General features: G+C 48.4%; 1 protein-coding gene across 1 annotated transcript in view; it reads left to right on the plus strand.

Annotated features, from left to right (window-relative positions):
* Positions 1-3,864, plus strand: part of LOC144144394 (tubulin alpha chain-like) — a 41,913-nt gene extending 38,049 nt beyond the window's left edge. Inside the window, exons 4-6 of the mRNA XM_077675822.1 lie at positions 1,373-1,891; positions 2,244-2,771; positions 3,487-3,864. Coding sequence (XP_077531948.1) covers positions 1,373-1,891; positions 2,244-2,771; positions 3,487-3,786 — 1,347 coding nt within the window. The 3' untranslated portion in view covers positions 3,787-3,864. The remainder of the gene's footprint in view (positions 1-1,372; positions 1,892-2,243; positions 2,772-3,486) is intronic.
* The last annotated feature ends 10,401 nt before the right edge of the window (positions 3,865-14,265 follow it).

The raw sequence follows: 14,265 nt of genomic DNA on the forward strand, positions 1-14,265 counted from the left end.
TGCAATGCTGTGAAGGCTGTGGACGCGAATTACTCTATAAGCCCGTCTCCGCGCTTCTCGTGGAGGGTAAATGTAACACATGAATCTTTGCGAGCGCTCACCTCGCGACAAGACGACCTAGCATTAAATTTGTTGTTAAATTGTTATACTCCCGAGTATAATTTTGCATTATCCATAGTACTTCTTTCGTAGAATGTTTGGGAAATTTATGCCGCATTGTCTGATATCTGATATGTGATATTGGCAAGCGTAACTTGCGTGCTGTCAGGTATGAGTGCTCCGATAGATTATGTAAGTGCACAAAGCCGATTTACATCGTAGTGTATGACCGCAACATGACCATCAGAGGAAACACTGCTTACGGAGACACTGCCACTAAATTTGGAATTGCAATCAGTTGTATGCATACGACTGCTTCGGGACGCCGGCGTGTGACACACCTGGCGCTCATACAGACAGAATGCACCACACTAAGATTTCGTCGTAAATGTTTATACTCTCGTAGACACACCACGCTTGCAAACAAAGTGCCTGCTCCACATTATTCTGTATTTCGAACGCGTGCAAACGGTAAATCGCAGTCTTGAATGAGCCCAAAAATCGACGGCGACAGGTGGGGGAGCAGGCCGGGGACTCCCACGGCTCCTTTCGAAACTGGCCGCTAAGGGGGGTTTCAGTGGCGCCCCTACAGGCCGCACTCGAGGGGTATAGTTCTCTGCTCTTCCCACGCTTCGTTAACGGCAAATTTTTTTTTAGCGGCATGTCTCTTCTATAGCTTGTGCAGTCATAAAGGAGTCTTGAATCTTCCAGGAGTCATGTAGGCAACTTCCACTGGGGGAAGTAATGACAGTCGGATGTACTGAGCGGGTTGTAGAACCTGGCTCGCACTGCTTGTGCCAGACTGCTCTGCAGGGAGGTGTCTAGTGCAGTGCCAATTTATAGGTGTGGCATGAGGATCATCTGGTGAGCAACCATGGTGGAGTGCATTCACGAGGATAAATTGACGGTCTGCACAGCAATGCCAAATTAAATTATGCAACTCCAGGATAGTTTGCTGAATAGTGTGCACAGCGCGAGAATGGCGTTTTTTTTTTTTTTTTTTTTTAATTTCTAAGGGTGAAACTGAAATCGTCCAACTGTTATGTGTGAGGTGGGTGAGGGCGGTGTCATCGCATATTCCACATCTTCGTGCGGTCCATGCGGGGAACAGCTTTCTTTCTTTCTTTCTTCTTTTTTTCCCTCATTCGTAAAATGGCGTATTTATTCATATTTTGGATGTTGCGAGCGCTATGTGCATTGCGACAGGATGCATGAGTATCATCTAATTTTATTCCTGTTCTCCCCCTCTAGCTTACCTGCCACGATGCGCGAGTGCATTTCAGTCCACGTCGGCCAGGCTGGTGTCCAGATCGGCAATGCCTGCTGGGAGCTGTACTGTTTGGAGCATGGCATCCAGCCGGACGGCCAGATGCCCAGTGACAAGACCATTGGGGGCGGGGACGACTCGTTCAACACGTTCTTCAGCGAGACTGGTGCGGGCAAGCACGTTCCACGCGCAGTCTACGTGGACCTTGAGCCCACGGTGGTGGACGAGGTGCGCACGGGCACGTACCGGCAGCTGTTCCACCCCGAGCAGCTGATCACGGGCAAGGAGGACGCGGCCAACAACTACGCCCGGGGCCACTACACGATCGGCAAGGAGATTGTGGATCTGGTGCTGGACCGGATCAGGAAGCTGGCAGACCAGTGCACGGGCCTGCAGGGTTTCCTCATCTTCCACAGCTTCGGCGGGGGCACCGGCTCGGGCTTCACCTCGCTCCTCATGGAGCGCCTCTCGGTGGACTACGGCAAGAAGTCCAAGCTCGAGTTCGCCATCTACCCAGCTCCACAGGCGAGTCTCCGTTCTTCTCCCCCTCTCTTCGTGGGTGCAAGACGCAAGGGAGGTGTCGGCGGCCCGGCTTCTGGCTCGGCTGCTGGCTAATCCTGGTGGCCCAGGGGCTACCTGTGCAGTTTTCCGTGCCACAGTGTCTGAAAGCAGCCTTGTCCCCGGCACTCGCCGGTGTGGGCTAGGCCCCTGCATATTCCATATTCTTCGTGTAGTCCTTTGGACAAGGACACTGGGGATAAACCATGCAGGGGACATCCTTGAATTTGCAAATGCTTGTTGTATGAGCTCATTTGTCGGTTACCTGTCAACCATTTTTTGTTTTGCCACAATCTCACTGGTATGTTGTGCTGTGCAGGTCTCCACAGCAGTCGTTGAGCCCTACAACTCCATCCTGACCACGCACACCACCCTAGAGCACTCTGACTGTGCATTCATGGTGGACAACGAGGCCATTTTTGACATCTGCCGCCGCAACCTGGACGTTGAGCGGCCCACGTACACCAACCTGAACCGGCTGATCGGCCAGATCGTCTCCTCCATCACGGCCTCCCTGCGCTTCGATGGAGCCCTCAACGTGGACCTGACAGAGTTCCAGACCAACCTGGTGCCCTACCCGCGCATCCACTTCCCCCTGGTGACGTACGCCCCGGTCATCTCTGCCGAGAAGGCCTACCACGAGCAGCTGACAGTCGCAGAGATCACCAACTCCTGCTTTGAGCCAGCCAACCAGATGGTCAAGTGCGACCCTCGGCACGGGAAGTACATGGCTTGCTGCCTGCTCTACCGGGGCGACGTGGTGCCCAAGGACGTCAACGCTGCCATTGCGGCCATCAAGACCAAGCGCACCATCCAGTTTGTCGACTGGTGTCCCACTGGCTTCAAGGTACGAACAATCCTTATTTTACGCAGAGTTCATCTAGGCTGGGCCTCGTTACAGCCCTTTCTTCGCGTCCACAACCTATTTATTGCGTAGTGCCAACTTTTGAAGAGTGCCGCTGCCTAGTTTCACTTCCTGCAGATTCGGAAAACCAGTTCCTTGTATTTTTTGTCATGTTTGGCGAGAACCCTCACGGGCAGTAAATACGTGTGGTCTCATGTGCTTTCCAAAACCTCTTTGGCTGTCCATGCAGACTTTCTTTGCTACAAAATAACACTGTATGTACCGATGCGCCACGATGTGGTTGCGTTAGTCAGTGGTGTCTGTTGCACATTCACCATCATGGCAGTACTTCCGCATGTGCCGTTTGAAGAAAACGAGTAAAAGTATAAAGCCCTCAATCATGTTCACTGGACGGAGGATGAAAGCACTATTTCAGGGGCCTTAGACATAGCTTGCGATACAAAATAACAGAGCTCCATCCAGAGCATGCTGCAGCCGGTCACAATAGTGCGATTTCAGAGTGGGCGGTGGAAACAGTGGCAGCGAAATATATCTCCTTCCGCAGCTCAAAGCAAAGGTGGGGAGGGCAAGTTGGTGCTACGTAACCTTGGTGGTCGACGAGAGCAGTACATAGGGGCTTAAGGCCTGGTCTGAATCATTGTAGCTTCCTTTTATGCATTGGATCTGTTCAATTCCCCTGCCTGCTCCCCCCTACTAGGTGGGCATCAACTACCAGCCACCAACAGTGGTTCCCGGAGGGGACCTGGCCAAGGTCCAGCGTGCCGTGTGCATGCTGTCCAACACAACGGCCATTGCCGAGGCCTGGGCCCGGCTGGACCACAAGTTTGACCTCATGTACGCCAAGCGGGCCTTCGTCCACTGGTACGTGGGCGAGGGCATGGAGGAGGGCGAGTTCTCCGAGGCCAGGGAGGACCTGGCTGCCCTGGAGAAAGACTACGAGGAAGTGGGCATCGACTCTGCTGAAGGCGCAGAGGATGATGGAGGGGAGGAGTTCTAAGCCAGGCAAAAAAGAAAAAAAGCTTTCTCTTGCCTTCCTGCTCAAGGCATGGAATAAAATAGAGCAGTGTGAAACCTGCGTTCTTGTATTGTCTCTGTACTTGGTCGCCCGTTCTGTATTTGCATTTGAATACTGACAAGCACGAGGTTTGCTGTAACCACCTTGACAGGGTTGCGTACCAAGCAAATGCGTTCATGCCATGGTACTAAAGCCAAGTTTATTTGCCACTTTTATTTAAGATCTAGCAGTTGTAAAGGACAAAAAAAAAAATGAAGGAAGTTTGCACTAACGCCCAAGACTCGAAGGTAGCGAAGCTGTACGCAACCTTCAGGATGGTTTAAGTCCACGATTGCAGCCGATTTGCTTCTTCGCTCTCTCAACGACCTTTACTCAATCGTTGCTATAAGTGTGAGCTTCCTTCATTTTTTTTTTTTGGAAGCGATAATCATTAGACATCACTTTGGAGGGGCATACACTAAGAAGTCTTTCTTCAAGGAAGTCCTCTTCTTGAAACGTCGGTAAACTTATTTCTATTTTCTACGTCTTTCTCGTGTGTCTGTCTCTACTAACCTTATATATGATATAGAGAATATCATTTCAAGAAAACAATAATCTGTTTTACAATAAACAACATGGTTATAGAAAAGGCCTTTGAACTGTAACCCAACCTTTAGTTATTAAGCAGAGTAATAATCGCAGGTGATTTTAATTTACCAGGTATTGACGAATGCACGAGTTGTGGCGCTACCAAACGGGCCCTTTGCAGATAATATGCTTGACTTAATGATCAAGTACGACCTAGTTGAAGTAATTGACAAGCCCACTCGAGTTCAAGGATGAACCGAGGCATTGGTGGACTTTTATCACAGGTAGTGTTTGATTATGAAATACACGTCGAGGTAGAAATCTCTGATCATATGATGGTTGCAGAAACTCTTAAACCAAATAATAAATTAGAAGAAATAACCAAAGTAAATGTGTACAATTTTCAGGCAGCAGATGATGCTTCAATTCCGGACTACTTCGAAATGGCTTTTGACGCCATCCCGTCTACAGATGACATAAATGAGCTCTGGGAATACTCTAAGAGGGTAGTAAACGATTGTCGCATTTTGTTTTACAAAGAGTAAAGTGAACGGCTAGAGCCAACCTGTGGATTACTGGAAGAATCATTCACCTGATACGGCAGCTACGTCGTGCCCGTCACAAAATATCAAGAAGAATGTCTGTTATTGCTGACATTAGTGCTCAGGTACGAAGATAGGTAAGTAGAGCAAGCTAAAAATAATTTTCGAACGAATGTATTGTCGGCATGCATAACCAACCCTCCCCAGAAATTTTGGCGGTTCCTGTCTCGTTCTCAGTATGAAATAGCGGCTTTATATAAACGGGACCTCTCGTAGCGAACCAATTCAGATTGCTGAAGCACTCCATCACTACTTTAGTACGGTCTTTTCCGCAAGTATAGGTGATTCGAAAAAAAGGCCGCACGCTCGATACCAGTGCCAATCTTGCCATATCTAAAGAAGGTGTAATGGCATTACTGCTTGAATTTGATCATAAAAAATCACCTGCCCGATATGCTCCCTAACAATTTTTTAAGGTGCTACTGTGATTGGGTTTCTTGTTTTTTTGCTAAGATTGGTTATTGGAAAGAGTTGCGCCCATTTTCAAATTATCGCCCAATTTCTATCGCATGTACGGCTTGCAAAGTTACAGCAAATATCATTTCAAGAAAAGAATCGCCTGTTTTACAATAAACAACATGGTTTTAGAAAAGGCCTTTCAACTGAAACTCAGCTCTTTGAAACCGTTCATGCTTTTGCTAATCGACCGGATTTAGGAGAAATCCCCCAGGTGGAGTAAGTTTCTGCAAAGAAAAGTTTGACATCCACCCAAATGCAGCCGTACGGCTACAAAGGAAAGCTATACAGCTTCCTCGGAAACTTTGCAGTTGAAGAAAAATTCGTCCTGGTCCAGAATTCGAACCCGGGACAACCGCTTAACCGGAGCAGTTGCTCTACCAACTGAACTAACCAGGAGGCTAGTCCTTTGTAGCGCGAGAGCGAATTGATCAACAACTCGAAGTGAAGGACAGGTGTTAATTGACCGGATTTAGGAGAAATCCCCCAGGTCGAGTAAGTTTCTGCAAAGAAAAGTTTGACATCCACCCGAATGCAGCCGTACGGCTACAAAGGAAAGCTATATAGCTTCCTCGGAAACTTCGCAGTTGAAGAAAAATTCGTCCTGGTCCAGGATTCGAACCCTGGACCACCGCTTCAACTGCGGTGTTCCGAGGAAGCCGTATAGCTTTCCTTTGTAGCCACACGGCTGCATTTGGGTGAATGTCAAAGTTTCCTTTGCATGCTTTTGCTACAGCGATAAAGTCAAAAGAACAAGTCGATGTGATAACAGTTGATTTCTCAGGACCTGGGTCCTTCAAAAGGTGCAGGGGGATTAAAAGAAATGCGAACAACGGAGTGCACAGCCTCCGACGCATGCTGCACCATCTGGCTGCAAAGTCCGTAAACTTCGTGCATGCGCACTTATTTGAGAGTGTGGCCTACATTTATGGGAAATGCTTGAACAAGAAGCGACGCGGGTCGTTTATTTTGAGGCACCTTTTGAGGCAGGATGATCGTTGAAGGGCATCAGGCAAACGTCAAGGCTGTCATAGGGCGGGTTTAACGAAAAGAAATGGTGAAAAACATCCGAATTTCAAACTACATGGATGTAATATGGGCAGGAGTGATGTCATATAGACATGCACTACAAACAGTCATCAGTATGTTAACTGTATGTAAACACTCACGTGAAATGATAAAACGAAACTAGAGGCCCCACTGCAATCACCCAGTTATGTTTCTTTGCAGTGGATTAGGTCGGTGGCTGTTAGTGGCAGGAACGAGATTTCGTGATGGCATAGAGAAATAGCTGGAAAGTGGGTATGGAGCTCCAACTGCTTTACACATTTCCTGTAATACCAATAATTTGTTTGAAGTTTGCAATAAAATTGATGTCATTTGTTAGTCTTTTTAATCAACGAAACTTTTATTTTTTCCTTCGTAGCCACAAAACAGTTGTCGATAAACAAATGCTCACTTGCTTTGGTGGCTTGTAATGATTCACTAGAATTTCCCACAGCCAACCCAAAAAATCCACGGCTCGTACACTGCAGGGTAGTGCTAGTCTCCAAAAAAATTTGACAGCAGGACTGGAGACTAGTGCAGCCCACAGGCTCCATAGGTGGAAACCAGTAGTCCACCCACACAGTGCCATAAAACAGCCAATGCAGTGAGTCTCTGCTAAGTATTAATTTAAGCAGGTTCAAAGGGTAGGTTTGCATTGATAGATTTTTATGCAGGGCATTCACTGTGCGTGGATCAACTATTTAGGGGGCACAATAGTCATTTTTGTGATTTCGGACAGTTCTCAAAGGGTTGCCTAGATGTTCTTTTGCAAAAAAAAGTGAAAGCTCACAGTTAGGGATCTCAAAAACATTGTTTAGCCTCTCCAGCAATTGTCCAAGCCTGAGGGAACTCGGCTGACAGTTGGTGCCAAGTGCCGTCCTCATGCTTGCTAGCCCTGAGCAAGCACATGAATGCAGTGACTAAGAAAGATGGTGACCAAAGTGAGAAGAGAAGGTGGATCCTGTACAACAGTCCATGATCATCTAAACACCAGAAAAGAGCGCTGGTGACTCACAGTCCTCAGCTGGGGTGTTAAAATACCTTTTGACATACATGTACAGGGCATTTACAAACTTGATTACACATACAAGCTTGATGGCACACAGTCCCTCCATGGAAGGGGTCCATTTCTGACAAGGTGGTTGAAATTTGTTATTAGTAACAACATAAACTCATTCATCCCTCTCATTCAGCACACTTACAAGCTTTGTTTTAAAAACCCTGCTGTTTCTATTTCACGTATAAATGAACTGCTTATGCAATATTCGCTTATTTACCTATGTTCGAAGTAAACTGTGCTATGCCGTAAAATCTGCTGTGCCAAGTGCATGCAGACGTAACTTTCTTCGATGGTGTTACGTGTGGAACATGAGGTTCAGTGGTGATAAACTTAAATCGGGGCAAATAAAGCTTCCCATGTTGCTTCTTTATTTTTGTAACTATTCTCTCTACCAAATACCTTAGTGGTAACTCAACTAAGCTTACGTTTCCCCTAGGCATTTATTACTGTTGTGCTCTGCAATTATACATTCCCAGCTGGAGCATGCCTGCTGAATTGAGGTCCCAAACCATGCTTTGCTATTTCACAATTGCAGCTGTTTAAAATGTTGCTGTTCAGGTTTCGCCAACTATTTCCAACAGGCCACTTAACTAGTGTCAAAACCATTTTATACCTTTATTTGCTATTTATAGCAAACAGTATTCTATCATTTTTATAACACATTTTGTTGTAATCTCTCTCAATGTTTTTGTTGCCCCGCCAGCCTGGTTCATAAATCTTGCCGTGAACATAAATGCCTTATTTCAATACATTCACATGCCCCTCTTGCAGCAAATCTGCAGTGACAGACACCACACGTTTTGGCTTTCGAGCGTAGCTTTGGTGTCAGCAAAAAGGAATCTTTTTCTTGGCTCCTCTGCAGCGCTTTGTAGTCAAGCAAAAAGATCACTTGCTGGTTTGGCTTTCCTGCAGGACTCTAGTGTAGTGCAAGAAAGTATCACTTGCTCATTCCTTTATTGTTGTTTTAATGCTGTGCATCTTCCAGAAAACCCTGGCATTTTGTTTGGAAATGGAGCTTCACACCACAGACCATGCAGAGAAAGTAGAGCCACTCACTCACTTTTTGCATAGCCACGGAAGTTTGGCAGATCACTTGTCATTGACTAACAAGTGTTAGATTTCTGGCTTAAGGTGCAACACTGGGATAGTTGGTTACTAGTTGAGGGGAAAAAACACAGCGCTGATAAACGGTACTGAAGTACTAGGAAAGGTGCTGTGATGAACACGGTTTCCACGTGTTGGCAGCTTTTTTGTCCAGTTTCTTTCCAGTGTTTTCCATGAATATTTGCCAGGGTGCCTGAACATGGCCTGTTTTTGTGTAACAAAAATGCCAACAGTGAAGCACTTATCAATGCTCACGTGCTGCTCATTGATACCAAAACAAAAGTATGTTCAGCAGTCATTTTATTGTTAAAGCTAACCATGATCCATACACCTTCCAGCTGTACTGCAACTTTCACAAACACCGACAGACATTCACATCCACGCACGTGGCCTTGGCTCCAGTTCTTGCACAAGGTATTAAGAAGTACTCTCGGGAGCGGGCAATGTCACGCTCGACACCAACCATTACCCCGAAGTTGTACGTGATAAACTATTTTTTAAGCCTGTTGGCTTAAAGGATTGTTTAAGTGCCCGTTTTGTGGAAGAAAAAGAAACAGCTAATGGGCACACAACACACAACCCGTGAATGTGTTTTCTAGCAGCTGGCTTCTGACGAGACTTGCATCATTGTGAACAAGATGTGGGACCTTTTATAATGCCCCTTACCACTAAGTAAATTCACTTGAGCAATTCTCCAAAACAGTTTACACAGTGCGGAGTTAAAAAGCAATAGAATGTGAAACGTCCCCTCACAATTGGAAACTCTTCCTGTTCACTACCCAAAAGGCTTGGATAGCAGACGCTTAAACACTCTTCACCAGTTGCGAATGCAAGCATTAGTGTCAAGTTGAATTCCGCAGAGTGCTTGGGATGGGCATATAGATGTCGCAGCCACTTGGAATTTGTGGATAGACTGCAAGCCTCTGAGATAAGCTCTCATCATCCTTAGCCCATCCTGCTGAGAGTGAATGAAGGTATTGTGGCTTGTTATGTTCAATTCCAACCAAGCCAAACACAAGAGTAAAGAAGGAACGAGCCTATCAAAATACATACTCAAAGCAGATGCAGGAGGAAGTTTTGTTGCCTAACCAGGTTGGAGGAGGCGAAAGGTACTGGAGAAAGGAAAGGGAAATAAAATCCAAGCAGTAATTGTGAACGAAATCCTGTGGTGCTAGCAGACAATCAACTGGCGAGGATGAAGGGCTATCCTATCCATCCTTTGCCACTTCTTTACATCCATTTGAGCAGATAAGAACTTTTCATCAAACTTGCCAGCTGGCAGTTCCACGTACCCTCTGTGTATAATTTCAAGGTAGACAAAACATTATAAATCTGTTTCGTGTGCATTCAATAATGGCTGTTTACAGATTGCTTAAAATTCGCAGCTCATTTTAAGTATTGTTTATCATTTCATAAGACTTTCCAAGTTGAAAGCACAATGGTGCTCGAAGCAACAAATTTGAACAACGTAGATGAACTATAACTGAACTGTCACTTGTTTACTTTATGCACACCACAAACTTCAAAGGACAATTTAGCAGAAGTGCCAAACTTGGCCCACACGGCGATCTTATCGGCTGCACTTCTCCCATGCTAGCACAGTTGGAGCTTGAGCCTCCTTGCACAAGAAGCCAGCCAGTCAGCGAGTGATTTCAGTGGTATCTTGAGTAGATTTCCATGGACGGGCAGTTGGAATCCACCCAAAGAAGTGAAGCTGCGCTCCCTGCACGGATTCTGCAGCGCCGCGTGCACAGATCGTTTCTGCGGAATAGTCAGGATACATTTCTCGGCGATAGTACTACTGCCCCGGGGGAAAAATTGCAGAAGCTACATGCGAGGTCGGATTGCGTTCGATGATGCCGTGCGCTACCTGATGACACTCGATTCGTGCACACGCTGACACTACGTCGCTCGCGTTGGCATGTCATCAAAGATAGCTACCTCGTTAGCCACGGCGCGACGCGATGGAAAATACTGATCCTCACGTTTTATTATTGAGCCATCACTCCAGAATCAGAACACAAGGCTTGGCATGGAAGTAGCGAGGCACAAGTAGACAACAAATGCAGGCGCGCAAAGCCGATGGCAAGCGAACTGCAAGACAACATGCAGCTTTTAAAATATTAAACACCAACACGACAGTTCCAGGAGCATGTAAAAAGTGGGGCGAAGCAGCGTGCAGTGAAGGATGCGTTAGGCTTACCAAGGCGTGCAAAAGCAAGTTCACAAAATATACCCAATCTAAATAATTACAAGCCATCCCCCAACAAGAACAAAGCGCCGCGAGGCAGCCGCTGTACAGGGAGGTAAGGACATAACAATGCGTCACGCTTGTCATTCGAACCATGGGTAAAGAGGACACAAGACATGAACATCGCGCTGCCGTCGTCACCGCCGCACTCCAGGTAGGCGAGCTCCATTCTGATCGCATCCGACTTCCTTCCATAGGTACACCCCAGGGTTCAGTATTGTCCCCTTTTTTGTTCAATTCGGCAATCCTGAACATCCCCAAAAAGTTAGATTCGGTACCTGGCCTCCGATACTGTCTATATGCCGACAACATTACGATGTGGGTACCTGGAGGTAGCGATGCTCAGATAGAAACCATCCTTCAACAGGGTGCCCATATCGTGGAGACAGAGGCGCAACTGGCTGGGTTATCCTGTTCTCCAGAAAAATCTGCCCTGCTCATTCTCCCTGCCCGGTCTTGTCGTGATTCGCCGAACATACAAGTTTCCCTCAACAACCGATAATCCCAGAGGTGCAAACCCTTAAGGTGCTAGGCCTAATTATACAACACAATCGAGGTAACGCTAAATTCCTATCCCTACTTCACTCTCAAGTAAATCAAACAATTGGCCTTATTCGACGAATCGCTAGCCGTCAACACGGGCTCAAGGAGAGAGAACGAATACGTCTAGTTCAGGCTTTCATCATCAGTCGGACCACATACGCTCTCCCCTACCTTAAGCTTACTACCTCCGACATTGGCATCCCGGCAACAAAGCTTCGTTGCCTTGAGACATCCGAGACTGCCTCTGCACACGTCCACTCCCGCGCAACATGCACCCAGTGCATCACGCGGAGCGCAGGTGCCAGTGAGCCCGTGCCCTTTCAAATAAATACCCCATCTCCCCCACCACCATGTATGTACACGCTGCGGAGTACCGACACGCAGAGAGATTTGCTCTCGGAGTGGTCACTCACCCCAACTCTCCCCCAGTCACTTCCCTTACCGTACGGACACCTTACCCCGCAACGGCGGAAGAGGTGGCAATAGCCTTGGCCCTTATCACTAGGCCGCAACCACACATTATAATCACTGATTCGAAGACGGCCATTCAAAACTTCATTCGCGGTAGCATTTCGCCTACGGCACTCGAAATTCTCCTCCAAAATCCCCCTCATCAACCAGTCGACATCGTCTGGACTCCGGCCCACACTGGGGTGGGAGGCAACGAGGCAGCCCACAAAGCAGCACGAGAACTCACCAGCCGTGCTGGGCTCGCTCCTCCCTACCATGGTGCTCGGTCGGCCCGCGATCGACTGCTCTCGTACCAAGAGGTCACGGAGCATTACCGCCTCTCCCGCCGCTGCTATCCCCCTGCCCACACATCCCTCACCAACGATCAGGAGCGCCTATGGCGACTCCTTCAGACAAACTCCCCCGCCAGTCGGTCCCTCCTCCACAAGATCTATCTCTCTGAGTTCCCTTCACCCAACTGTCTCCTCTGTTACTCCCTGGACACTCTAACCCACGCCATGTGGGCCTGCCCTCTTAACCCACTCCCCCCCCATCTCCAGCGTCGAGCAGTGGGAGGACGCAGTGGGCAGCTCGCAACCGGGGGTGCAGCTAATTCTGGTTGACCCAGCTGCCGCCGTCGCCGCCAGCCTTCGGCCGGCAGCCACCACGCGTTCCTAGCCAACTTGCTTGGAAAATAAAGTGATTTCTCTCTGTCTCTCGTTTGCAGACAAAAAAAAGTGACAGCAAGTGACGTAAACATGACGTGTCATTTGTGACGTGAAAGAAAGTCACATGTTAGTTTAGCTTGACGTCACTTCTTTGTGGCAGCAGCCACCGCGTGGGGCGCGCGGCAGTGGAGGTGACGGCCCAGAAGACAAAAACGATAAGTTTTTGGTTTTTTTTTTGTTCCTTTTTTTCTTTGTGATAATGATGCAGAAGTAGGACTCGACTTCATTAATAAAGGTTAGCAGGTAAAAGAGCAGTTAGCGTGAGTTAACAGGAATATAAATGTAACAAGTAGTAAAGCTACGTGGTAGCAGTTAGTGTTTTTTTTTTCTTGTTTTGTTTTGTTGTGTTTTAGCGCAGCGATAGAGATGTTTTGAGGATTAGGAGCAACGTGAGTGACAGAACGGTGGCGACGCGACAGGCTTTTTGGTGTTCGAGTGGGAAAAAAAAACAGTTCTAAGAGGGCTTTGTTTGTGGGACGGGGCGACCTAGGCCTAGGGTTTGGCCGAACGATGGCCCCGAGGACTAGGGACGAAGACCAAGTGCAGTGCCAAGAGTGCCTGCGCTGGTGCTACTTGGGAGAGACGGAGTTTGAGGTGTGGCTGACGCTAAGAATTCGCCCTTCGAATGTAGGCCTTGCCAACGAACAAGACAAGGCTTCGAGCGCCTCGAGAAGCAGTGTAATGCTAGGGTGGAGGAGCTGGAGTGGTACATGAGGGAGGAGAGAGAAGCGCGGATGGTTCTCGAGGCGCAGGTTGCCGAGCTCGACAAGGCGGGGCAGGCGAAGACCGCTCAGTTGGTGCGCACGATGGCCGAGCTGGACGAAGCGCGAGAAAGGCAGGCACAGTTGGAAAAGCGGGTGGAAGAGCTCGTGACTCCGGTGGTAGGAGACGACGTGAGTGCGCAGGATCAGCACAATGAGCGGCACGCCGGCAAGAACGAAGAGCCACAGAGGGTGACTGGTGCTGCGCGCAAGAGCGGTGTCCGTCAACGCAGAGCGGACTCGGGTCGCAAAGAAAGCACCGAGGCTTCGCCGGAAAATGGTGGATCGCCAGCCAGGTCATTTGCTGCCGTGGTCAAACACAGTAGACCCCGAACACCCGCTAAAATACCGGCTAAAGACGAGAGGAGGCGCCAAGTCATCGTTGTCGGTGACTCCAACATGGGCAGGGTAGGAGAGGCGATCAAGGGGAGGGTGGGAGACAACGAACGCGTGAAGGTGAGCAAACTTCCCAGAAAAAGAGTAGGGGAAGTGATGGAACAAGCAAAGGGACAACTGTGGGACAGAATGGAGGACCGCAGCTTGGTAGTGATAATGGGGGGTGTGAACGATGTGTTGCAGGGACGCGGGGGAGGGTTCGCGAAGCAGATTGCGAAAGGTGTCAAAGAGCTGAGGGCGGTCTCGGAGGATGTGCAGATTGCGGTCTGCACGGTGCCGGAGGTGCAGAAACAAGGGATTCACGTAGAAAGGGCAGTGGTTGCGGCAAACAGGGAGCTTTGGACCCTGGGTAAAACGATGAATTTTGAGGTGGTCAACCTGAACCGGGACCTGGTCCGTGCAGGCCGCAACGGGGCGTTTGTGTTCGACGGCATACACTTCAGTGGCCGTCTAGCTGAGCCTGTAGGGCACCGACTGGCAGCTCGCGCAGTGGCTT

Source organism: Haemaphysalis longicornis, unplaced genomic scaffold, assembly GCF_048455015.1.
Source record: "Haemaphysalis longicornis isolate Haplotype H1 unplaced genomic scaffold, Haemaphysalis longicornis Haplotype H1 scaffold_7, whole genome shotgun sequence".
NCBI classification, from domain to species: Eukaryota; Metazoa; Arthropoda; class Arachnida; order Ixodida; family Ixodidae; genus Haemaphysalis; species Haemaphysalis longicornis.